We start from the raw sequence: 27,487 nt of genomic DNA on the forward strand, positions 1-27,487 counted from the left end.
AGGTCGAGAACTCGAATCAGAGGACGATTCTGAGCACTTCATCGACGCCAACACAGGCAAATTAACACTATACAAAAGGAGGATCACTTCAGAGCCTCTGGACTCAAATCTTATCCCACTAAAGAAGAAAAGGGTTCCTCAGGACGCTTGTAACCTCATAGAGCCTATCCAGCCTCCTCCACGAAGAAGCCCTACTCCCTCACCAGAACATTCTGAAGGTGAGGGATATGATGAGGATGACCAATACACCTTCCCCGTCAATGAACCTGATGCACATCCAGATGCATATGATGACATTGGTGACCAAGGCACACAAGGTGTGGGGCAAGACCCACAGCCTTTCAGTGCACGTGCATCCCCAACAGAGGACTCTGCAGGTTTTCATGCACTCATTGAGAGGGCAGCTGCTAATCATGATGTGGACATGCATGCTGACCCAGTGGAAGAGGACTTTCTCTTTGACACTTTTTCAGTCTCTGAAAGAACTGTGAAAACGCTGCCTATGCTCAAGGGAGTCCTCAAGCATGCAGCTGACATCTTTAAAGAACCTACCAGAGCGAGAGTGGTCAATCCACGTATCGAAAAGAAGTACAGGCCAGCACCTGCAGACCCTGCATACATTCGGGGACAGTTGCCTCTAGACTCTCTTGTGGTCGCAAATGCCAGAAAACGGGCCAACTCCCAGACAACGGGTGAAGCTCCTCCCCCTGACAAGGAGTCCAAAGTGCTAGAGGCAGGGGGCAAAAGAGTGGCGGCACAGGCTGCCAACTTTTGGCGTATTGCGAATACACAAGCACTCTTAGCACGTTACAATAGGGCGCATTACGACACCCTAGAGCAAATTGTACAACACCTGCCTCCACAGGTTCAAGAGGGCACCAAACTGCTTATAGAGGAAGGTAAACTGATCTCCAACGCAGCCATCAAGTGTGCACTTGACGCCGCAGACACAGCAGCTAGGGCCATCAACACTAGCGTCATGCTGAGACGACAAGCTTGGCTCCGCATATCTGGGTTTAAACCTGATATTCAGACAACAATACTTAATCAGCCAGCCAATCCTGATAGACTGTTTGGTCCAGATGTTGACACCACCCTCGAAAAGATAAAGAAGGACACAGAAACTGCTAAGTCCATGGGGGCCCTGCAATCACAACAGTTTCGTGGCAATAATTTTCGTCGCTCAGGTGCACGTGGAGTCACCAGAGGACAAATGGGTCAACAATCTCAATTCTCAAGGGGTGGAGCACAATCCTCGTTCACAAAACAGAACAAGGGAGGTTACAGAAATAACAGCAACAGAGGTCGCGGCAGAGGAAACAACAACTCCCGCTCCTCTACCCCAAGCAAACAGTGACTCTCTGTCACTGCCCCCCGACCACTTAACACCTGTCGGGGGGAGACTGCAGCAGTTCCTGCCCGTCTGGAGAAACATCACCACAGACAGGTGGGTGCGACAACTAGTTCAGTATGGTTATTGCCTAGAGTTGAAATCCACTCCACCCAACATCCCGCCAAGGCAAAGGCCTATGTCCGCAGAGCACTTGCACTTATTGCAGCAGGAAGTAGTGGCGATGCTGCAAAAAGACGCAATCGAGCTCGTGCCAGTGGGAGAGGAAGGCACAGGGGTATATTCCCTGTACTTCCTTATTCCAAAGAAGGACGGATCTCTCAGACCCATTCTAGATCTACGTCCCCTCAACCTGTACATACTGTCAGAACATTTCCATATGCTTACACTGCAACAGATTCTCCCCTTGTTAAACCAAGGGGACTTCTTAGCAACCTTAGATCTCAAGGATGCTTATTTCCACATTCCACTACACCTGTCCCACAGGAAATACCTCAGGTTCACTATCCAAGGGAAGCATTACCAATTCAAGGTCCTACCCTTCGGAGTCACCACAGCCCCAAGGGTTTTTACCAAGTGTCTGGCGACAGTAGCAGCGCACCTCAGGAGGCAGAACATCCATGTCTACCCATACCTGGACGACTGGCTCGTTCAAGCCAAGTCGGAACAACAATGCGCCGCAGACATGTCAACTACCATTCACCTCCTACACAATCTAGGTTTCTCGTTGAACTACCCAAAGTCGCATCTTCAGCCGGCACATGTCCGGCAGTTTCTAGGTGCGACGATCAATACCCTGACGGCCATGGCTCAACCAAACCAAGTCAGGATAGACAGCATGCAGTCTCTAATCCAGAAGTTCAGACCACAACACTCGCTTCCAGCGAGAGTGTTCATGCAGTTGATAGGCATGATGGCCTCCTGCATCTTCATAGTCCCTCACGCACGGTTACATATGCGCCCGCTCCAGGAGTGCTTAGCAAATCAGTGGACACAGGCTCAGGGAAATTTAACAGACCTAGTGTTGGTTACCAGTCGGGCATACGACTCTCTGCATTGGTGGACTCCACACAACCTTTGCAAGGGCCGACTGTTCCAGGAGCCAGTGCCACAGATTATCCTGACGACGGACGCATCACTCCAGGGATGGGGAGCTCATCTGCTCACTTACACAGTGCAGGGACTATGGACGACACAGCAACAGAAGATGCACATCAACTACCTGGAACTGATGGCAATCTTCATGGCGATCAAGTCCTTCATTGTACATCTGAGCAACAAGGTAGTGTTAGTCCGGACGGACAACATGACCGCGATGTACTACATTCAAAAGCAGGGAGGCACCCACTCGCCACAGCTGTCTCATCTGGCTCAGAGCATGTGGAAGTGGGCCATTCAGAGGAACATTTTCCTCATGGCAGAACACCTCCCGGGCAAGGACAATCAGATGGCGGATCTGCTCAGCAGATACAGCCATCAAATGCACGAGTGGGAGTTACATCCATCAGTACTCCACCCGTACTTCCAGCAGTGGGGTCATCCGGAGATAGACCTGTTTGCCACAAACGAAAACGCAAAATGCCAACACTTTGCCGCCAGGTTCCCTCACCCACAGTCGCAGGGGAATGCGATATGGATGAACTGGTCAGGCAAATTTGGGTACGCTTTTCCACCAGCCCCTCTGATACCGCTGGTGGCAAGAAAGCTAAGGCAGCACGCGATGACTCTCATCCTGGTTGCTCCAACGTGGGCGCGCCAAGCATGGTACACCACGTTCCTCGAACTCTCGGTGGTGCCGCATCAAAGACTGCGCCTCACGCCCAGACTTTTGACGCAGAACCATGGAGAAATTCAGCATCCAGATCCGCAACAGCTCAACCTGGGGATCTGGCTCCTGAAGTCCTAGAGTTTGAATACCTTAACCTGCCTCCAGAATGCATGAACATCATTAAAGAGGCGAGGAAACCTACTACCAGAGCATGCTATGCTGCGAAATGGAAGCGTTTTGTCATTTACTGTACAGCCAATGACATCAACCCGCTAGATGCGTCTATCCCTAACATCATTTGCTATCTGTTACATCTGTACAAGTGCAATCTAGCCTATACTTCCATTCGGATACATCTATCCGCCATAGCAGCTTAACTTCAGAACAGGCAACATCTCTCTGTCTTCAGAGTGCCTGCCATTAAGGCCTTCCTTGAAGGTCTGAAACGAGTCATTCCCCCAAGAACACCGCCAGCTCCGGTGTGGAACCTCAATGTGGTACTCACCAGACTGATGGGACCACCTTTCGAGCCACTGCACTCGTGTGAACTCCAGTTCCTAACGTGGAAAGTAGCTTTCCTAATAGCTATTACGTCACTGAGGAGGGTTAGTGAGCTACAAGCGCTCACAATCCAAGAGCCATTCATTCAGATTCATCCAAATAGGGTAGTGCTACGCACTAACCCCAAATTCCTTCCGAAGGTGGTGTCACAGTTTCATCTCAACCAAACTATTGACTTACCGGCATTCTTTCAAAACCCACAAACGGTGGCGGAAAGAATGCTCCATACCTTAGATGTACGGAGGGCGCTGATGTACTACATAGACAGGACACAACCCTTTAGAAAGACAAAACAACTTTTTGTTGCCTTCGCACCACAACACAAAGGCAACCCTATTTCCAAAGCAGGAATAGCCAGGTGGATTGTTAAGTGCATCCAAATCTGTTATCAAAAGGCCAAGCGCACTTTAACAATACCCCCAAGGGCGCACTCCACGCGCAAATTGGGGGCATCCATGGCTTTCCTAGGGAACATTCCTTTAGAGGACATTTGCAGAGCAGCCACGTGGGTTACACCACATACCTTTACAAAACACTACTGTGTTGATGTGCATTCCAAGCAGCAAGCTGCTGTAGGACAGGCTGTTCTCAAAACACTTTTTCAGGTTTCTGCAGCTGGCACGGGCAACCGCCGCTGATGGAGGGACTGCTATGTATTCTATGCTAAGATATGAATTTAGCAGCCCACATGCCTCGAACTGAATATGCTACTTACCAGTATGCATCTGTTCTTGGCATGTAGGGCTGCTAACATTCATATCGCCCACCCTCCTCCCCGGTGCCTGTCGCAGCTGCAGATATACTATTGTATTCAATCATTAGCATGGACATCCTTACACTTTTCACTCCATCTTCTGCCACAATGGCGAAAAACAATCTGGGGATGCAGCCGATGCCCATGCGCACTGTAGTCTAGGGGAGGAGCCACCTATCTCAGGATACTTCGAAGACTCTTCCAGGACAACAATGTGCGATCATCCGGACCCAACACTAGGCGGCGATCTAATGCTAAGATATGAATGTTAGCAGCCCTACATGCCAAGAACAGATGCATACTGGTAAGTAGCATATTCATTCTGAGTGAATGTAAATTAGTAGGCCACAGAGATATTCTTAAATCCAGATACTCTTTCGTTCAGCACCAAGTAACGTCAGCATACAGGCTCCATGTAACAGAAGATTGCATAATTACAATATGGGCTGGAACCATTGAAGCATCTGATCCCTGGAGACTCAGTAGATTGATGCACAATGCTGCCATGTAAGGCAACCCAAAAAGATGATGGATGCATCCCTAAGGGTTCGACAAGAGTTAGCACTTGTCTGTTTGCTTTCAGAACGTACTGTAAGTGTGCACCTTACTGAGTACATAAGAGAGTGTTTTCATCTGGCCCATTCATCCCTCCGTGGAGCTTTAGGAAGTACAATGGACTGAAAACTCCCCTATAAATTGTAGGGTACCAAACGCAGTGATGATGGAAGTTTCTCCATTCAGCTGCAACTTAGATGCAGAAAGTGGACCTCCCTGGGAAGTTTTTCTGCCAGACTGACCTTTGAGTACAATGCTTGGATTTTAGTTAGTCAAGTTGCCAATTTCTTATACATTTCGTTTGTTGTCCACCTTAATTCTTGAAGACAACAGCCATTCTTTTTTGTGAAGGATTGATTTTTGCACCACAAATACTGCGCACAAACCTGAGATTACCAAAGAAGTTCTCTATGCCCTTGTTACTATCAGCACTCCTTTGATGTCAGTAGCCTGAACTAAAAATCAAGATTTATATTGGCCTATAGCTCGCACTATAAACAGTCTCATCCAGTCAGCTGTGTTCTATGTGAGGATGCTGATCTCTAGTTATGAATTTCCAATATCATGTGTTCTGATCAATACTTCTAACTGCAGATTCCTCACGTTACTATATTCTCTAATGTGCCACACTCGATCTGAGGTTTGTTTGTAGTAGTTCTCCCGTTTGCTGCTTGGAGGTTGTGTGCAGCTCTGTGTGGTTCCGTAGTGCCCTGGAAGTGATGGAGTGGAACTGCATATAAGTGCCATCCCTGCGTGCTGAGGTTGTGTCCTTTCTTTCCCTGCGTGCTGAGGTTGTGTCCTTTCTTTCCCTGCTTTCTGATGTGGAACCAGAGCTCCAGCTCAGACTTTGTCTGGTTTTCCAATGACTTACAAACATTTCACATTGTGCCGATGAACAATGTCCCCACCGAAAAGAACAGGATGCTGAGACTGCAGAAGGCAGATGTTGGTCACAGACCTGCATGACGTGTTTCTTTGGTGCCTTAGCTGAGTGCACAACCCGAAGTCATGTGATACATGGACCCTTGTGCGCCCCAAGGTCATTTGAGACTGGGAGATGAATCTGTATCTCATTGAGTGCAAAAATAAGTTGCAGCCTATATACAAAATCTGTCCTAGGGCTGTTCGACTTCCCACTTAGTATCTTCTCGCAAGTCCAAATGCAAGCATAAAAAAAGCGAAGCAGGACTTGACCTCAGCCTGCCCCTCTGAATCCAAGGAGAAGGTCAATGGATGTCAAGATCGAAGTCTTACTCTGTAGAGGTCACCAGTAAGTGAGCCAATTCTGCAGCTTGTCCAGACATTCCCCAGATCCCTAGACCATTCTGAACCCTGCAACAGAATAAGGCCTTCAAAGAAGCTATATTGCAGTAATTGAGTGAGGTTTTAGCTCCCCCTGGTGCACCTTTGGGCCCTAAGTAGCCGGAATGGAGCCCTCAAGTTTGGTTACCACTGGCAGGTTCCACCCCAGCTCAGTTTGTCCCCATGTAACCCATTACTTGGCCTGGACTCTTGTAGACTTCTAATCTGCACCAGATCATCCTCCAGCACCGGGAACTGATGTGGGTAATGTAGACACCCTTATCAGATCTCAAATTGTCATCATCTTGAGCATGATTGTCACAAACCATGACACTAATCCAGAGCATGGTGTGCCCCAGGTTGTTGATGAGGGGACTGGTTGCTCACCCTCATTATGCTGATAATGCCTTGTACCTTGATTTAAAACACACCAGTGGGTTTCAGACCTCTCTGGTGATGGACCTTGACCAATGGAAGGAAGTGCCTCTTTCTGACTAGTGGCTAGGAGGATAACTCGGGTACTAGATTCACAGCTGCCCTCCGTTAAGACAAAAACACATTTTTGACAAATTCTATAGCCAGCGTTAACAACACTCGAGACCCTATTCTGTTTAATGATGTACTTGCAGATACTCTGATGGCTACCTGGTTGAAACCATGTTCTTGCTTGCCTGTGAACAGTTTTGTGCCGAGATGTCCTAGACGGTTGCCTAATGATATGTATTTTCTCACCAAGCATCACACTCCAGAGAGCCTAGATGAGTAAAGTGAATCCTAATTAATTTCTCGCTGGTCCTCCTAATAGAAAACTTTAAAAAGAATGTTACCTTTCGCAAACCTATGTTGTAAGCTAACCTGCTTTTGCCGAAAGTCAACATTTGGGACATGCCAATAGTCTTAGGAGATCATAGGGCTTCTTTGGCCCAGACGATACATGATGGGTAAGACACTTTCAAAGTAGGGTATTTGCGCAGGTCTGGATGCCACAGATTGCATTGACATTGTGTTTGGTACAAGTGTGATCCTTTAGTGACATGGGATGAGGTTGAAGTTTGGTGATGTGAATGCTTCGCAGATGGACCTGTCTTGTTGGTGAAATGGAATGCTCAGCTTTGTAGCGCTTTAAAGGCAGTTGCGTTTCAGCACATTCCTTAAGAATTTTGGCACTTACCAACGAATTCCTGCACCAGTTTTGGGAATTTAGAGTATTCTCCAGAGGGCTGCCTTATATCCAGCGGTCGCCTTCCCAACCAGTGGTACAACAGACAGCCCAGTCTTTTTGTGACTGTACACCTGGCAGGCAGTATGTAGGCCAGCAGAGGCACTAGTCTTGTTAAGTCCTCCTCTCCTGCTACAAAGGCTAACAAACTGCTTTTTTTCCCTCAGCAGCACATACCTACCATGTGGGATCCATCAGACATACGGGTCCTGTAATTTATTTAAAAAAATTATGCCTGAACTTCTCTTTATTCCCCTCCCAATATTCCTCTCCCAACAGAACAGATTTCAGAAGAGCATATGTCCATCCTGCTATAGAAGGTACACCTGCTGTTCTCCAAAGTTGTCATAGGGAGGGTGCAGACTTGGAGAAAGCAATATTTCTCAATTTTCTCGGTTGAGGACTTTTGTCGCCTCCGTGCATTTTGGTGAAGCCAAAATAAAAAATGTTCAACTTTTCGCAGATCCTATGTGCTTTGGACCCCGGAACCTGGAAGGTGTTCTTGGATTTGCAGGAAGTATATTTTCATATATCTGTCCTGCAATCCCATTGGTATTGCCCTGCAGTTTAAAGTGAGCCATGAACATTTTCAGTTTGCAATGCTCACCTTTGGTCTCACCAGCACCCCTTAGGAGTTCAGAAAAGTGATAGTGGTAGTCACTGCCCATCTTCCGAAGTTGGGAGTTGCTCTTTTCCCGTTCTTCGATAACTGCCTGTTGAAGTCATTTCTGGACCACCACCTGATGAAGGCAGACCTTTCAACATCTTTGGGTTTCACCATAAATGAGCCAAAGTCCTACCTTACTCCCTTTCAGAGGCTTCTCTTCATCTGGATGATAGTGATCTGGATACAGTGGAGTTCTTTTCCTCCACAGCAACGAATTCTGGACATTCGGACTATGATCTAGATGTTTTGGGCTTGCTCCTGGATACAGGTGAGGGTGCTGCTGAGGCTTCTTGGCCTCTTAGTCTTATGGATCCTCCTTGTCAACCACTCCAAGTGGCTGATACAAGTCCCACCGTGGAACCTGAAGACCCTCTGGGCTCTGTATCAAGGCCACCTTTCTGGCGCCATCCAGATCATGGAGGAAGCAGCTCAAAATCTGCTGACAAACTGCAGTATGTCCTATGGCAGGCTGCTCTTCCCTTCCCACCTGAAGCTCGAACTGGTAACACACACCACTCCTGGGTTGGGGAGAATGTTTCCCCAAGGGGGAGACTCATATCCGAGGAACATTCATTTAGCCCCAAATGCTTTCCTGACATCCATCAAGGGAACTTTCATCAAACAAATATTCCCTTTAAGACACATGAACAAGAACAACAATACTAACGTGATACTAGTATCACGTTAGTATTGTTGTTCTTGTTCATGTGTCCTGAGAATATATGTTCCAATAGTAAGGTGTCCCAAAGGGAATATTTGTTTGACGAAAGTCCATTTTGGTACTCCATCCCTTTGGTTGTGGGGTCCTTCTCTCTTTTACTAGAGATCCATCAAGGGAAGGCTGTCCCAGGCTTTCACAGAACCCCCCTGCTATGTGGTACTGCAACAAGCAGGGCTACGTGGTTTCTTGGTTTCTTTGCCCAGTTTTCTTGCACCTCTGAAGGTGGTGAGAGTTCCAGGGAATCTTTTTGTTCTCCAGTCAGCATTGTAGAAGACCACGACTGGGATCTACAGTTTGAAGTGGCAGAGTGTGCATTCCACCAGTGTGGGGGAACCCTAGCTAGACTCTTTCAACTCAGTTGAACGTGCAGTGCCAGCAGTTTAATGCATTGGAGTTTCCGCAAGAACACGTGTCAGGAAACGCATATTTGCTGTACTGGAACAGGGGTTTCTGTATGCCTCCCCGTCCTCTTCTTCCAAGGATTTATGAAGAAGTTAAAGAACAACTGGACTAGAGTCATACTGGTTACGCAGATTGGGAAAGGAAAGTGTGGTACCTGGAACCTTGGAAGATGAGCATCTATCCTCCGATAAGGCTGCAACTGGCAGGTTCCTCTGCTCTAACTTATGCTGCTTGCACCTGCATCCATGGAGATCTAGTTGCCGCAATTGACTGCATTTGATTTACTGACTGAAGTGGTGGATGTCATCCTCACTGCTAGGTGTGCTTCCTTGAAATCTATTAGTTGCGGCTGCTGGGGCTCATTTTTGACTGGTTACAGACCTCATATAGGCAAAGCTGTCCAATCCGTTTTCTTGTGTTGTGTATTTACCAGCAAACCTTGCAGTGAGCACTGTAAAAGGTTATAGCCCCTGTCGGCCTTTGTGGTTTATGGAGCAGCCGTCCATGTTCATATCACCTACTGTGATCTGACTTAAAGATGTGACACAGTTTCCCTCCAAGCAGTTTGTGATGCTACAGTGGGAATCTTCATTTGTTTTTGACATTCCTTGTGTGTGTGCCCTGCGAGCCAATGTATAGCTGCTTGCTGCGTCTCCTCACTTTGAAGAATGTACTCCTAATTGCGATTACGTCAGCTTGTTGTGTGAGTGAACTATAGGCACTCAGTGCAGCCGCCCTAGACCACCTTTTCCGCTGACAAATTAGTGTTGAGAACTTAGGCAGCCTTCTAACTAAGTCCTGATTCCCTTCCATGTTGGGCAACCCATCTCTCCTCCAGCGTTCTTTGCTTCCCCCCTCCTCGATATAGAAAGAGAAACTACATTGAATGGACCCCAAGAGGGCCTTTAAGCTCTTACATAGATATTTCCAGGGAGCATGGAGTGATCTATCCGCTTGTTGTGTGGCTCTCTATAGCAAAGAAAGGGATTAAGAGCTTAAAGAGTCTTATCCAACAATAACAGCACTTTCTTCACATTGAGAACTTGATCATGCACTTTCCAAATGAATGGGTGTGTCATTGCAGCGTCTGACATGGAAAGCATCCTTCTGTCTTTTTTTTTGTAATCCTCTTGTGATCCCAGAATTTCATATTATTTCGTCACTCTGCCAGTAATCCGACTGTGCCGAATAACCTCTCCCTTAAGCTATTAGTTTTGAGAGAGGTTTTGCGTTTCTTTCTAGACAAGACCAAAGTGCTCGGGAAATCCAACTTTTTATTAATTATGATTACCTACTTATATGTTTAGCCTCTTTGAAGCAGTCTGTTAGATTTTCCTATTGCCACCATTTGTTCAATAAACCACAGTCAGGAAAGCCCTAGGGCCTATCCCTTTGGAGGGAGGGCAGCAACCATGCTTGGTTGTTGGAACATTACAGTAGCAGAAATGTGTTAAAAAGCTACTTGCAAATCTTTCCACAAGTTTACATGGCACTAATGCATTGATTCTTATGCATAATACTCTTTAGAAGTGTATTCTGACCAATAAGGTAATCTGTGTTTATCCCTTGTGGCTATGAGCCTCAACATGAGCTATTTCCTTGCTACTCTCAGAACAGTTAACGATAATCAATGAAGATCCTTCAATATGGAAGACATGGTAACTGCCAAGTAGCACTGGTTCCGATTCTGCTTCATGCCGATCTTCATTAAAGTAATAAAAGGCCCTACTACCTCCCTGGCTTGCAGTCTTTTCCATCTGGGATACAAGCTATGAACGTCATACTTTAGTCAATAACTGATTATTAAAGACAGCTGGAAGTACAAGGCAGGGTTAAAATGAAATAGTCTGGTCTCTTAAAGATAGGATTTGTTTTAGGTCTTCTAATGTAAGCCTATCATTGTGCTTTTTCCTCTTTTCAATACATGTTAGCCAGCAGTGTTTTCTTTAAGGTGCTGCAGTGTAGTTTCCAGAAGGTGAATATTCTTTGCCCAGTCTAAATTTTAAAACAAATAGCCTTTGAAAGGTTTTTAAGAGTGATTCTCCCCACTGGACATGCTGAATTCTTCACTTTCTATGTTGTATAATGTTTACATACTTATATATTAGGGTATGAAATGCCCCATGATTTAGTTTCCTAGATGTAAACCAAGGTGGAATACAAAACACAATTTGCAAAATGTTCCCTGAATTATATTATTGTATGGGTAATGCCAACATCAGAGGCTACAAGTACCCGCTATTCCTAAACTCAGTAGCTTGTGGATGTTTTAAAAATACATAGGTTTCCCTAATACCCACTTTCCATTCATTATGTTATATCATATGAATTGCTGAATGATTAGTAATAAAAACTCCTTCCAAGCAGAAGCTTAATTGTTTCCAGCCAACAAACACTAGATAGTTCTGCAACCAGGAGGGTCTGATGAACATAACAGTATATTACTTTTGTAAATCTGCCACCTGGGCAAAAAAATACAGAAATAAACATTGTCACCCATTCTAATGTTGCCCTAATTACTTACAGTATTTTATAATTCAACAATTAGTTTCTTTAGGAAAATCATGTGCGATCTACATAACGGACGCCTTGCTAAATTTGGAATTATGTCTAATTTTCAGAATTGTATTGCTTAACGGGTTCACCTATTGGTTTCACAACAATTTTTACCACAAATTTCAAGAAGGTTGAAGCCGCAAAAATATAGGAAAATGAACGACTGGTTAGTTAGCGCTTGTCCCGGACTCTTCCTGAGTATTCTGCGTCCCGATATAGTGCCACACGGTTGCAGCTTTGACATTTCCTCCTGATATTGAGTGCTAACCAGTGCAGTGGTGTCAGTTCATGTTTTTCATCTCATCACTGTGGTCTGAAATGCTCTTGTCTCACTAATCTATTTCTTGGCTTTCTGCAAAATCTTAATCATATCTCTTCTCCGGGCCCTGCATTTTAAGCCTTGCAAGCGTTCCTGCAAGTGTTGTCCCCTTTGGACCCCTTGACCACTGTAGATGGTGCCTGGAGTTGGAACTTCACACCATGGCCTGTGACTTTTGTGTCTTCATGTACACATAGGCTGTCAGGAAGTGGGAGGCCAGTTATGTTTGATTAAGGCTGGCAGGGAACTGCTCAAAATGAATGGGGAGAAAACTGAGATCCTGGTGTTTAGAGTGGACAGTTCAATCTTGACTGAAAGCTGATGGCCAGATACTTTTGGTACCTTAACTGTTCCAGTGGCAGTGGCCAAAAACGTGGGTCTGATGTTTGACAACACCTTGACCTTCGACACCCAGGCCAGTAGAACAGCGAGTTATTGTTTTTGGATGATTGATTTTGAAGAAAATACTGCCTCTTTTTCCGAATGAGCTCAGATTACCATTCGTCATTGAACTCATAGTCTCCTGCCTAGACTTCTGCAGTATTTAAACATCAACCAACTTTAATTAAACAGGCTCCAAATCATTCAGAATGTGGCTGCACGCTTGATCCTGGGAGTACCCAAACATTCCTTGGTCAGCGAAGGTTTGAGATCCCTTCACTGGCTGCCTAAAAAGAAATGGGTGTCCTTTAAAGCACTTTGCTTGACACATAAAGCCCTTCAGTCTCAAGGATCAAGCTATCTAAGGACAACCCCGAATTGGTATGTTCCCAGGAGACCTCTGAGTTCAGCTGAAAGCCATAAGGTAGCAGTTCCACAATGTAAGAAAACCAGGTGAGAAAACGTGCTTTCACAGTGGCAGCTGTCAGGCTGTGGAACTTCCTCCCTGAACATAACAGGAGCCTGATCTCACACCTGCTGTTATGTAAGCACATTAAAACGTTGCTTTTTGTGGATTAGACTTCTGTTAAGGGTGGTATTAAAATGGGTTTGTCTGCTTTGGGTTGCTATGGTTCACTTTGTTCTCTGTTCATAGCGCTTTGATGCCTTTTGGTCTAAAGGTCTTTAGAAATACCACACATTCAAGTAGTCTACCTCTCCATACTGCAAGTCACACTGCAGGGAGCATTCTAAGAAAAAGACACAGAAAGCATTATTTTAAGATTGTCATAATCGTGGTAGCAGTGTCGTTTTTGGTACTGGTCAGAGTCTCAATGTCATACTATTCCTTGAAATCTGGCAAACTGCTGCACCTTCAAAGCTGAAACAGAGTTCCATGTCCGTCGCTGGCCCCACACGTCAGTGCCTTCCAGTATGTGATGTGTGGGATCTTTTTATGACAGACCTGGACTATAGCAAATCAAATGTGCCCTTCCTTTCCTCTCCTCGATAACGGACTATCTCCCCTCCTTTGGAGTGTGCTTTCCGACTCAGGCCTTGATCCTGAGTCGGAAAGAGGCCAGAGTTGATGCCTCTTGAGTGAGGCATGGGCTTTTACTACCATTTCTCCTTGGTCTCCAAGAAAGATGATGGCTGAAGCCTATTGTGGATTTCCATAATGTAAGCCATGTGTATCCAGCCTGACAAATTCAAGATGCTAGTTCTAAGCCATGTTCTGTTTGCCTTAAACTTGAAAGTCTCATCCTTTATATCAACAAACAGGGGGGAAATGGGTTAATTAACCCTTTTTTAGTATGTATGGACAGGACTCGAGGAGATATGGCTTTTCAGTAGCAGCCCACCTAGCAGGTTCCCTCAGTAAGAGAGCAGATACTGTGTGTAGTTTATCACTCGAGGACCATGAATGGGTGTTATACCCAATGTGATTAGGGAAATATCCTCCATACAGGGGTTTCCTTTAGTGCATTTCTTCACCACACACCAAACAGGGTTGGGAGGATCGGATACTCTGATCTGTTGGCACTTAGGATTTTACCTTATTTTCCAATCCAAGACAGTCGATCTGCTACTACAGCAGGATGGTGGTGCCCCCACCCCAACCCTGTACACAGAAAATGTGGCTAAACATGACAACATTGAGTGGTGCTAGCTAGATTCTTTTTGCCTTCCTGATGATGTGATGGACAACATCTTGGCTGCTAGGAAGCTTGCTGCCATATCCATTTGCAGAGGCTGCTGGAACATTTGTATGCTGTGGATGGCTGCAATGCACTTTCAAAAAAAGCAAATCCGGAGGGCATTTCTACTCATTTTATCATTGCGGACTTCATGGCTCTTTCCAGCGGTATTGCGGTGGCCAACATCAGCTGGGCTGTTATGCAGCTACCTGGTAGTCTTTGAATAATTTTGCAAGGAACTACTGTCTTAGTATCAGGCATGTAGCACTTTGCTCTTGCTGTGGTTCATGATTTCTTTGGCTAACGGACTCTACTCAATCCCACCTCCCTTTGAGGTATTTCTTTGGGATTCATTCATAAGGTGAGGAATCTTTAGGAAGATGTATCCATTTGAAGAAAGTTTCGATTTGCAATAAAGAGGATGGTATTCCAGTCACTGGTCCTATTCCAGGCACTGCATCTCTAGAAACTGCTGAACCTTTAAGTGCTCTCCATCATGAGAAATAAATTAGGGCCTCACTGAACACCAAAGTGGATGAGCCATACTATGGGAATATTCAGAGAGCATTTTGCAGAAAGTGTTCTCTTTTGCACACTGCTTACATTGGGAAGCTAGAAATGTAGATATAAGGAAATAGCTTTTTTTTCGTATGGTCACCCCTAAAGTTTGGATTTGATGCTTCTGGTTTTTCAACTGCGAGTGCACCGAGACCTGTTTACCAAACCTTGATGCCAGTGTCCTGACCCTTAAATATATCTGTTTGAATGGCATATTTTTTTTTTTTTTTTTTTTAAAAACCTTTATTGTACAATGAAGCTCACAAATACGGGCCTACAACCCACCAGGGCTGGCCACCACATGATAGAAAACATAATAACCGAAAATAAGTTCTTTACAGGATACGATATCGGGAGCATAGGTAAAACAATAAAAAACATCGAGCAATCAGAAGAACAGGATAATAAAAGGTTAATTTTCTAATGCGAGGCGGGGTACAGAAAAACAACGGGCCGTGTAGGAAACAACCAGGGAGGAGGGGCCGCGGCAAGCCGCCATCTTAGAAACACAGAATGGAAAAAGAAGCCATACAAACATCGCTATCCAAAATAGAAACAAAATCGGAATATAAGGAAACGTGAATGGCAATAATCAAACCGCGCCCAACCATCACCGCCCCCACCCAAAGTGAGGAGGCATAATCAAAGGGCCCCCAGTGTAAAAGCAATACGAAACGCACCCCGACAGAAATAAAAAGACCCTCATAAAGGAGGAAAAAGGGGGGAGAGAAAAAGGGATAAAAGAAGGGACTCCCACCAAACCATGCGCCCCCAGGAGATAAAACGGGATAATAGAATCCGGCCAGCAACGTATCAAAAATCGATACCGAATAACCTAGCGAGCCACAATCCGACATCCACCGGATTACAAAAGTCACAGAGACTCCCCAGGGGGACACAGGAGGAAACGGAGTCCCGAAAAAGTGAACACACAAGAGCCATAGAACAAAAAGGGGAAAATAAGGGAGGAAAAAGACCCCGCAATGCAGACATACCCCCCCAACCCACCCCGAAAGCCCACCCTGCACCCCTGCAGAAGGCTACGGCCTACCCCCCGGCAGCGTGCCTGTCGCCCTAAATAGAACCCGAAATATAGCAGAGCAAAGTGAAGTCGGAATCAAAAGACAAAAATGGGAAGGGAGGGAAGGGAACAGGGGATGGGAGACACACACACACATTTATACGGGGGAGGGCCGGAAGACAGGAGTAAACGTACCCCATCACCCGCCTGAATGAAGAACCAAGCACCCGGGAAGCCAAAGAACATCGGGTAAAGTCCAGGAGCACTAGCCAGTCATACATAACCATACCGGGACATGGTGACCCTCCAAATCAGTGCAAGACTACCGCACACAGACTCCAGCATACATCAGCCCTGTCCTTGTTTGTCCAAAGTGGAAACTTCCCGATCCTGCGAGGACCAGGCCACGAAGAACAGGAGATAGACAGCAGGAAGATCAAACGGCAGTCTAGAAAAGGCACGTGAAATGAGACACGGAAGATCCAGGAAAGTCACTAAGTGGAGCAAACGATGCAGGCACAAGTCCAAGGATATGTCCAGAGAAACCGACCCATCTGGGCCAGAGCAGGAGACATCGCCGGGCAGCGGCGGCCGAAAGGAAGCGGGAGAGTCATGAAGGTCCGGCCAAACAAAATCCAGCTCCCGGGCCCGAGAAAAAGGAGAGAGCGCAGGAGGAGGAGGCGCCATTAAGTCCCACACATCCGCGGACGCGGTCGTGACCGAAGCCAATTCCGCCAGGATAATTCCAGCCGCACCCCGCGGCGGCGAAGTCGCAGTCAGCCGTGGGGGCCCCAGAGGCTCGTCGTGAGGAATCACCTCCGAAGCCATAACAGGCGCGGTTGTACAGAGTCGCCAGGAGAGCAAGGTGTCCAGGACCTCCTTAAGTGTAGAGAAACTTTTACAGTGTCCGGCACCCGGGTCATGCGGCGGGCCCCCAGCGCTCGCCCAGGCCCGGCCAGGACACCCGGGGTCGGTCGCCATTTTGAGAGTCCAACAAGGCCGGTCGGTCGACAAACTCCGCCGGGGCGGCAGCAAGGCAAGTGAAGTCCCGCCGACCGGCAACAGAGCACCCCAGGCAGGAAGGAGGAGCACCAGAAGAAAGGGTTGCGCCGTCCGCCCAACGCCGCCGGTCCCGTTCTCCGAGCCCGGGCGGTAAAATCAAAATGGCCGGACCGGAGAACAAAGGGAGAGCAAGCCGGACACACCAGGAGCTCCGACAACGGAAGGCAGCGCCTCCAACATAGGCCTCCCTCCAGCGGGATGCGGCCAGGAAGGACCCCTGGCCCACACGAACAACGGCCTTCCGACCACCTCCACAGCGCCCCGAAGGGGAGATCCGCAGGCTCTGTCCGGCCCGGGAGCCGGGAAGAAGATCCAGGCCGGTCCGCCCTCCACTCCACAAGACAATCGGGAAGGCACTGCACCGGAACCACAGCAGCCAGGACAACCGGAGCAAGAGGTAAGTGCCTGCAGAGCGTTGTAGCACCAGTACACAGCAAAAGGGGCTCCCCGGGGCAGGATATCAGCAGGATAAATGTGAAAACACAGGCGGGCGAACGGAGCCGAGCTAAAGCGCGGCCATCACGGTCGCGAGCTAGGCTCCTCCCTGAATGGCATATTCTTAATTGGCAAGCCAGGGCTCGACAAATCCACGCGACCGCTCTCATTTGCGAGGTAAATTTTATGAGGTCGAGCTATTTTTAGTTCCGACTCGCCCTTTCGGGCGAGTTGGAAAACATACTAACTTTTTGCCTCCGTCTTTGAAAACGGAGCAAATGTAACAAGATAACAATATTTAAAGGCCTTTTTATTGCGCACAAAGCAAATGAGCAATAAAGAGGACTTTAAATCTTGTTATCTTGTCACATTTGCTCCGCTTTCAGAGACTGAGGTCAAGTAGGTTACTGTTAGGTCCAGGAGATTTTTCAAAGTACTAGACCTGCAGGACTAGTACTATTTTTCAGATTTTTCGAGCCCTGCAAGCTAACTTATTGCTAAGTCCCTAATAGAAGGTACCAGGGGTACCAAGGCCTGAAAGTTATTAGTGTCCCCTCAGGAACTACGGCACTTCATCATCATCAAAAATCTTTTTTGGGATTAAAATTAATTCATAAAAGAATAAAAACTTCAATGTAAAAACACATTACATTTGTAGCAAATTCTTATTTGACAATGGTATACTACAAAATGATATCTTATCTTAAAGTAAGAGCAAGTACTTTGTCAGTCAGATATAAAGATCTACTAGCACATCACATCTCTGTTCAATTAAAAGGCAGAAAACTCGCATACAGATCCACCATACACGCAACAAAGGAAAACTGGTATAAAATATTGTTATTTAAATACTAACGTTGTGTAAATATAGCAAATAATCAAAATCCCAAAGATCAGCAGTAAGGCTACATTTTAAGCTAACACTCATTGTCCAAAGTGCAAAACCTGTTGCTGTAGAAAAAGATCCTAAAACAATCATTATGCAAAGTTCAGGTAAATTACGCAAGTAAAAAGGCGTGTTGCAATAACTATTTAAACATCGACCCACTATTAACATTCTTCCTCAAAAGTTACATTTTCTAGGTTAAAGATGCACTTCCTTCTCTTATTTTCCATTAACATTTAAGAGGATACAGCATAACAAACATCTTCCAGTTTACATAAAAAATCGAAAGCATCTAAGTAAATACATTTAATTGGTAAAATCAATGGTTTCAAAAATGGTTTTCTAGGATCTTTATAAAAATTACAGAATAAACTAAAATGCAGAGTGGATTAAATAATTTTCCATCACACAGTCATCTAAGATTTTTTTCACGCCAGACCTCCATTTTAGGAAAAGCAACCATATATTGTATGATCCCTAACGGTAATAGAGTAAGATAAAATCTATTTTGAACATTGTAACCGGTAATCAAGTACCTTTGTATACCTTGTTTAGTGTATCCTGAACAATATCTACGTACAGTGGTTTTAGACATTTCTCTGTTTTTCTCTTATGGCTTCCATTTTCCCTGTAAGGATCATTCTCCGTTCCTCCTTGCTATATTGCAGGATATCGGTGGGGTCTTCTTTTGTGACTGTTTTGTCTACCTCCGTTAACAATTTACTTATGTGAGCGAGCCAGGGTATTTAGGCGTGCTGATCAGGTAATAAGTAATTTCCTGTTATTTCCTTGGTAACCTTTGTGCCGATCTTGCTCCAAATGGTATGGTATGCCATGCAGGGCTCGAAAAATCGAAAAAATGGTACTAGTCCTGCAGGACTAGTACCTTACAAAATGTCCTCGACCTAACTGAAACCTACTTGACCTCCGTCTGTGAAAGCGGAGCAAATGTGACAAGATAATAAGATTTAAATGCATCTTTATTGCTCATTAACTTTGTGAGCAATAAAAATGCCTTTAAATCTTATCTTGTCACGTTTGCTCCGTTTTCACGGACAGAGGACAAAAGTTGGTTTGTTTTCTTACTTGCCAGAAAAGGCGAGTAGGACCTAAAAACAGCTCGATCTTGATAAATTTAGCTCGACTATGCGAGCGGTCGAGTGGAATTTTCGAGCCCTGCCATGTGGTAATCGGGCTTATCTGTATTCTTCTACATAAGATACATCTAGTTCTTTTTTGTGTAATGTAGGTTAATGTTGATTGTGGCACTGCCAAAAGTCTACGCAAAAAGATAATCTCATGCATCTGCAATACTGTGCTGTTTGTCGTATTCCATTAAGAGGACCCATATATCACCCCTGACAGGCATTTACTTTTTTATAGTTGTAACATTTCTCTTATATGTTTATTCCTCATTTTCCTAGCAAATCTAAAGATTGCTTCGGTTGTCCTTAGAAATTTAAATGTTGCACTTCTCAACTGGGTGCCTTATATTGCGCATCGAGAAAATTGAATACCCAAATATGGGAAGTTAACTGTTTCCATTAACTCTGTTCCTCTAAAACAGTAGGTTCTTTTTGGGGGGGGGGGATTTCCATTCCCACATACCATTGTAAATGTTTTTGTTAGATTTAACTTCAAATCTCTCTCCTCCATATGCACAGAAAGTGTATCGATCAGAGGTTGCAAACTGTTAGTGGTCCTGGATAACAGCACTGCTTTATCTGCATATAGGAGGATAGGGGACTGCCTCTTCCCAACTCACTGGGCATCCGCATTTACTTGTTGCCAGCACACACCCTTGTCTAATGCCTCTTCTGACCCTAAATCCTAGGCGTACATTCTCAGTTTGTACCATTTTACAATTGTGCCACAAGAGAATCATACAGCTGTGACAGGTGCAAGATGATATCCAAAGGGGCACCCATTTTTTCCATAGTCTGTCTCAATTTAGCGTTTTTATGAAGATTGAAGGCACAGTTCAGGTCTATGAAACAAAGGTGCATATGACCTTCCTTAGCTATTATATATTTGCGGACAAGGAGGTTCATAATAATACACTGGTCCACTGTCCCAGTATCCCTGCTAAACCCATACTGGGACTCAGCACAAGATTGTCCTGTGCCCAGGTTTCGAGTCTTTCCAGGATTATTCTTTGCATGAGTTTAGCGGATGAGTCCAGGAGGATTATTGGGTGATAGCAATTTACATACCCTCTACTGCATTTCAAAAAAATTGGCACTATAATGCTCTCTGATCATGATGGAGGGAAGCACCCACGAGCTGCTGTATTGCCAACTTATCAGTAAAGGCGCCCAGTTTATTGTCAAGAATTTAAACTCATCCACTGGAACCCCATCAGGGTTACAGGCTTCTCCTGCTGCACATTTTTCAATTGCATTTCTTATTTCCTCCATGCTTACTAGCTTTAGGTAAGGCAATGCAGGTGATTGCTTAGATTCTAGCAGCAGTGCAACCATTTCTATCTTGGGATTAAAGATCCATCAAAGTAACTAAGCCAATCTGCTGGGGTAACTAGTGCCTCGACCTTGGAAGCTGAATCATCCGTAAGAAAAAGCATATTAATAGTTTTCTAGAAAGGTAGACTGTCTTTGGTTTCTGCTGCATGCTCTTGGTTAACCCTGACCTGTTCCTGCAATTTCTTCTTCCTCCTATCCAGTACTTTTTTTATATATGAATCTTAATTCTTTAAATTCTTGTTTCTGGGTATTGACTGAAATGACTTTCTAAGATGTTGATTAGCCCATGTACATTGGTGATCAAACCACCCTGCATACTTTTTATTTGTATCCTTATTTGCCACTCTTAAACTATCAGCTATTTCTGGTCTATTACAAAAAACGTACCAATATCTTTCCTGGGTCAGCCTCCAATTCTGTACAGGTGATAAAATCTTCTAAATTCCCGTTTGCAGTCCTTTCTAAAAAGGCAATTTTATTAACCCCTGTCTATTTAAGACTTATGCCATTATGGCCTGATGTTTCAATGTTTGTTGTTAGTTACGGTCCTGCTACACATTTGATTTTAATATTTCGTACTAATATTGAAGGAATATGGTCACTAAAAATACTTGGTTGAACCCCAAACAAATAAAATAACCCCATACCGTTTTCCGAAAGTATTATCTGATTAATAATAGAAAACCTACCAGTCAGTCAATTACTTTATTTGATCCTTATAATATAAGACCATAAAAGTACAGATGAATACAATTTAAAAACAACAACCATTGTCTCTGTAAGTAGGGTGGGGAGCCTTGTTTTTAGCAATATGTTGTTCCAATAATGTTAGATTATATTTAAAGGTCAGCTCATTTATAGCTTCTCTATAAGAATTATGTGGGAAACGCAACTGGCCACCGCCTATACGATCTGAAAGAACCATGATTTTGTGTAAGTTTTCTTTGATTATTGGCGCTATTGTAGATTTTAATACCGCCATGCCTCCCTTGGCCTTTCCACTATTCAAGGACATTGCTGGCGAAATTATATTAACGAAGCCTTGGACACCAAAAACCCCTACTTCCTATGTTTCCTGCAAACGCACTAGCTGTGAGGTGTTTATGGTACTCAGACATTCTTTATTCTCTATTTTTCCCAAATATTCCCAAAATTGAGCAATAAAGATATTCTAATGGCATTAAACAGTTCGGTTGGTCTCGCCTCTGGACTTGGCTCCCACAGATATCTTGCTGAAAGGGGGAGCCTCCTTTGTATCTTCTCTAACGGTCATCTACAGTTGAACTTTGGAGAGTGGGTGTGTTCCTAATGCATGGAAAACGTGTGATTATGTTCCCATCGTTAAAGAGACCTTCCTTGGACCCTGACAAGGCAGAACACTTCAGACCCGTTTCACTACTTCCTGGGGAAAGTGAAATCCTAGAAAAACTGTTAAATGTTGTTCTTTGACTTGTTGGACTCTCTACATTTTACTGCACCACACGCAGACTGGTTTTTGATCTGGCTTCAGTAAAGTGACCGCTCTCTTATTGGCCACAGAGGACCTTAAAAAGACACTGGACCATGGTGGGTCAGCTACGCTCATTCTTCTGGATTTCAGCACGGCTGTTGATATAGTCTCCCACTCAATTCTATGTCAGAGGCTAGAAGATATTAGAATCACAATAATGGCATTAAAATTGCTAACTTCGTTTCTATCTAACAGGAGCTTTAAAGTCAGTGAATGGCCTTTCCTATCAGAGACACATTGACTTGAGTGTGGCGTGCCGCAGGGCTCCACACTGAGCCCTACATAATTTAATGTGTATGTCCAGCCTACATCCGACATAATTTTTGCCTTAGGTTTTACCATGTTGTCCTGTGCGAATGACACTCGGATGGTCTCCCTGTCACTGAACATTGAATCAACTTTTGAAAGACTCACTACCTGTCTGGAACAGATGACCAGTTGGATGGCAACGAGCTGTCTCAAGTTGAACAGGGTTAAAACGGAGGTAATTGTGATCAGAAACAATTCCTCGCTCTGGGATAAATTCCTCTGGGCTCCATCCCCAACGAGACGTAAAGAGCCTTGGAGTCATTTTGGACAAAGATCTAACCCTAGGCTCCAAGGCAAAGAAAGTTGCTGTTACCTGTTTTGGCCTCTTAAGATCTCTTAGGATGATGCTCAAGTGGCTCCCTATGAAATATCATAGGACGGTGGTCCAAGGCCTGGTACTTTCCTGTCTCAACTATGGCAATTCTCTTTACCTATGCAGCCCCTGTTATGTAAAGTTGCAGGTCACTCAGAATGCCGTGGCTCGCGCACTGCTGGGCTTGCCCAGAATGCAGTCAGCACGATTGGCTCTTGATCAACTTCATGTGCTGCCTCTAAACAAAAGAATAGAATTAAGGCATTGTATATTGCCCATGGGATAAAACATTTATTTATTTATAATGTTTTATATAGTGCAAACAAGATCCCGAAGGATATCAGAGCGCTTTACAATAGGATGGAGGAGAGGACAAAATGCAATATCAAAACATCAAATGGGAAAAGGAAAGAAACACATGACACAGATGTAAGCGGGTAACGAAGGGGGGTAATAATGAGCAGTAAAACAGTTCCGCCTCAAATGGAGTTTCTATGAAAGCATGAGCGATGTCACTGAACAAGTGTGCAGATCTCTCTTGAGGTAAGAATTTGCTCATTAGGTATCTTTTAGCTTCCAATTTGAACGCCGTCGTCGAGGAGAGACTGAGCACATCTGGTGGAAGGGAGTTCCATATCTTTGCGGCAGCACCTGAGAAGGCTCGGTGACAAGATCTCTTTTTGCAGAGGATGAGTGGTTTCAGGAGGGAAGTAGTGGCACATCTTGATGCTCTCGCCCTACAAGATGGTTCAATTTCTTGTGCTAGGTACCTTGAGGTATTAAAATGAAGGGCTTTGTGCGTCAAAACGGCAATCTTTAACTGAATCCGTGCTTCGGAAGGTAGCCATTTGAGAGATTTTAGGACTGGGGATATGTGCTTGTTTCGTGTGGTGCTTGTAACCAGTCGAGCCTTGGTATTCAGTGAAGCCCTTAGTGGAGCCAGGGCATATTTGGGAAGGCCACAGAGGGTAGCACTGCCATAATCTAGCCTCTGCAAGCGCTTGGACCACCTGCTTGAAATCATTTTGTGGCAGGAAGGGGTTAATATTTCTTAGAGTCCTCATCAAGTGGTTTGCTTCCTTACATACGTTGCTGATATGTTTTTTGATATTCAAGTACTTGTCCATGGTGACTCCGAGAGATTTGGCTGAGTCTATGATGCTCGGAGTGCAGTAGAAAGCAGTGAGATGCATCAACCAGAGGTCTAACTTAAAGATGTGATTCGGGGGGAGATGAGCAGGAATTCCATTTTGGAGGTGATGAGCAGGAGATGGTTGTCAGTTAACCAGATTTGAGTAGACGTTAGGATATTGTTGAGTGAGATGATGTTTTCCGGGTATGAGATTTTCAAATAGAGTTGTGTGTCGTCTGCATACATGTGGAAGAGAATGTTCGTGGAGTTTAGTGAGTTAGCTAGAGGTTCCAAGAAGAGGTTGAAGAGATAGGAGAAAAGGCGGACCCTTGGGGACCCCCATGAGTACTGGAGAGGACTGGGAGAGAGAGTGGTTTGTCTTGACTCTTTGTGATCTGTGGTGAAGGAATGGTTGAGAACCATTGTAGCACCTGATCCGAAAAACCCATTCTGTTTTGCAGGATGGATACGAGGTTGTCCTGATTAACCGTGTCGAATGCTGAGGAAAGGTCAAGGAGGATCAGGAGGCAGGATTCGTTTTGGTCAAGCATTTTTAAACTGTCATCCATAACTTGTGTGAGGGCAGATTCCGTGCTGTGCCCCTTCCAAAAACCGTATTGATGCTGGTCTAGGAGTTGGTACTTCTCTATGTGAGCTCAAAGTTGATATTGTACACATTTTTCTAGGAGTTTCGCTAGTGTGGGGATGTTGGAGATGGGGCGGAAGTTGTTGAGATCAGATTTGTCAACGGTGGCTTTTTTTTTCTATAGGTGAAACCTGAGCTGCTTTTAGGCAGTCGGGGATCATGCTTTGAGATAGGGAAGCGTTTACAATCCTTGTCCAAGTGGGGATGAGTGCATTCTTGATCTCTTTGAAGATGACTGGAGGCAACGGGTCACCAAAGTGGTTGGAAGGGTTGATATTCTAAAGAATCTTGTGGATGTCTATTTCACGAAGTGAGGTAAAGGTGCCCCATGACGCATTGTTCTTGGTGTTCGTGATGGTCGAGTTGCGTTTATCAAAGATGTCCATGGGTGAAGCGGCACAAAAGGGGGTGGTGATGGACGGAGCATCTGAACCAATCAAACACTCACACCCAGTCAAAAGATCTGGGTTTAATCCATCACCGTTCTTTAGCCCACTCTGCCACCCCAGTTCAGACATGGCTATATGCAAATCAGTCTGACCCTGTGCCTCATGGGAACAGTCCAGCCCGAACTGCCAAGCCATGTCTTCCCTGGACCGGAAACAAGCTTCCGAGGACCGGTTTCTGGCATTCCAGCCATCTTCAGCCCGGCTTGCTTGAATCCAGTGGCAACGTGAGCAAGGGACTCACGTCTGAGCATACCCTGCCACACTTATGGCGGCCAAAAGCGGTACAAAAGGGGGTGGTGATGGACGGAGCATCCGAATCAATCAAACACTCGCACCCAGTGAAAAGATCTGGGTTTAATCCATCACCGTTCTTTAGCCCACTCTGCCAACCCAGTTCAGACATGGCTATATGCAAATCAGTCTGACCTGAGTGGCAGGATATGCTCAGACGTGAGTCCCTTGCTCACTTTGCCACTGGAATAGCCCTGTTACATGCGTTCAATAGCATGTCCAAACAGCTCAAGGGCCCGTTTTTTAATCCACTTCTGACAGTCATCAAAGCCAAGCTGCTACCTACAATAGGCTATGGCAGCGTGTTACATCATGGCAGAAGTGCAAACTAAGCTACCGGTATCATCATTGTGTACAGTGGATCCACAATTGATCTGCAGATTAGTCAAATTTGTCACGAACTTTGAGAACAAAAGGGTTATTACCGCACAAGTCTGAAAAGTAAGTAGTTAACGGAAGACAAGTTTTTACTTACTGTTCCACAACAAGTAAATGGACAATATATAATTGAATTTACTCAGCACTGGATGTTTCTTGTAAGTAACTTTGTATTTTAATGTTGCTAAATCTTAATCATGGATGCTCGTTGACCATTCATTTTAAATGGCTGTTCCTTTTTCTACTCTTTGTAATGGTTTTTATTAACTATACAATAAAGTTTATTATAACTACCATGCACCAATGTTCTCTGACTCCCCCGATAACAATAGCATCTCAATTATGCAGCCTGGCCTATTGCCCATGGCCGGAACAGATGAAAACTGCGAGCATAAAAAGACAATGTGGATTTTTGTGGTCCCTGCTTTGGGATGTAAACTGGTCATTGGGTGACAAAGGTGACAAAACTAGGTTGTCAGACTGAGTATTAACAGGAAATAGTAAGATCGTAGAAAGTCTACATTTAAAATGCTCCATTGGTTTCCACTGACGTACAGGATAAAATTCGGAATTTTGTGTTCTTTTTGCAGACGTTCCTGGAGAAAAGGTCCAAATTATTTACAGACATTATACAATTTGATATACTCCCTAAAGAAATGCCAGTCTTTTTATACTCTGACAATGCACCAATTGAGGTCTGCTTCATTAAAGAACTGAAGGTGCAGTAAGGGTACAGGGTCACTGGTTATTGAGTATACGTGAAATTCTAACCCCAGAAGCACGGCCAAATTACCCATAGAGGGATTGTTTTAGCCCTTCTGTGTATACAATAAATAGTTTATCCTTGTTTAATATCAAGCTGTTGATTTTGTTTTTATACAGATATGCTCAACTGAGTTAAACTGTGCTGCCAACCTGATTATTGTATTTTCCTATAGTCACTGATCAAATGATTTTCAAAATTATAGGATGATCCCCACTCTTGATGACATACAGTACCACATTATTACAGATATTTTAATGAACATTGTTTGCTTACATTTATAAATGGTTTGAGAATCATGACTTACGTAATCATATGTGTTTGCACTTTTAACACAAATGTGTTCTCCATTCTAATTTTAAGGTGGTGGCAGAAGAGGCTTGGAATAACCACAGACTGCGGAACAATTCTATAATCGTTGACATTTTCCATGGTCTTTTTAAATCCACCTTGGTGTGTCCAGAGTGTGCCAAAGTTTCTGTGACTTTTGATCCATTTTGTTATTTGACTCTACCTTTACCCATGAAAAAAGATCGCACAATGGAAGTTTGCTTTGTGTGGGCTGATCCCCAGCTCAAACCTATGCAGGTAAGAGTGGAAGTTATCACATATATGTATTTAAGTATTTTACTCCTACATCTAACTTCTGCCTCCTACTTATTGATTGTACTTCTTTAATTATTCTACTAGGCTAAAATCTGGAGTATATAAGTGTGAACGTCCAGGCCAGGGCTAACATATAGTCTTTCTTGTGGCATTGCATTGTGTGCATCTTTAGGGAAAAGATACATAATTTGTAATGTTTTTAACTAAGCAGTCTCATTCAAAATAGTCTCTTACATAGAATGTAAATGCTCTTCTTGCCAATTATGGGTGTGTGGCTGATAACATGGAAACATTTGCCAGTTAAACTAGGTGACACCAACTTTTCCCTGGAAATTATCCTTGTCTTCCACAGAACATTCATGACTGTAACTATATATTAGATACTCCCATGTCTG

The 27,487-nt window shown here is 44.6% G+C and overlaps 1 protein-coding gene across 1 annotated transcript in view; it reads left to right on the forward strand.

The window, feature by feature from the left end:
* USP4 (ubiquitin specific peptidase 4) overlaps positions 1–27,487 on the forward strand; it is a 742,179-nt gene that overhangs the window by 370,453 nt on the left and 344,239 nt on the right. The window contains exon 11 of the mRNA XM_078661202.1: positions 26,850–27,074. Within this exon, the coding sequence (XP_078517328.1) occupies positions 26,850–27,074 (225 nt within the window). The remainder of the gene's footprint in view (positions 1–26,849; positions 27,075–27,487) is intronic.

The sequence above is a fragment of the Lissotriton helveticus genome, chromosome 9 (assembly GCF_964261635.1).
Source record: "Lissotriton helveticus chromosome 9, aLisHel1.1, whole genome shotgun sequence".
NCBI lineage: Eukaryota > Metazoa > Chordata > Amphibia > Caudata > Salamandridae > Lissotriton > Lissotriton helveticus.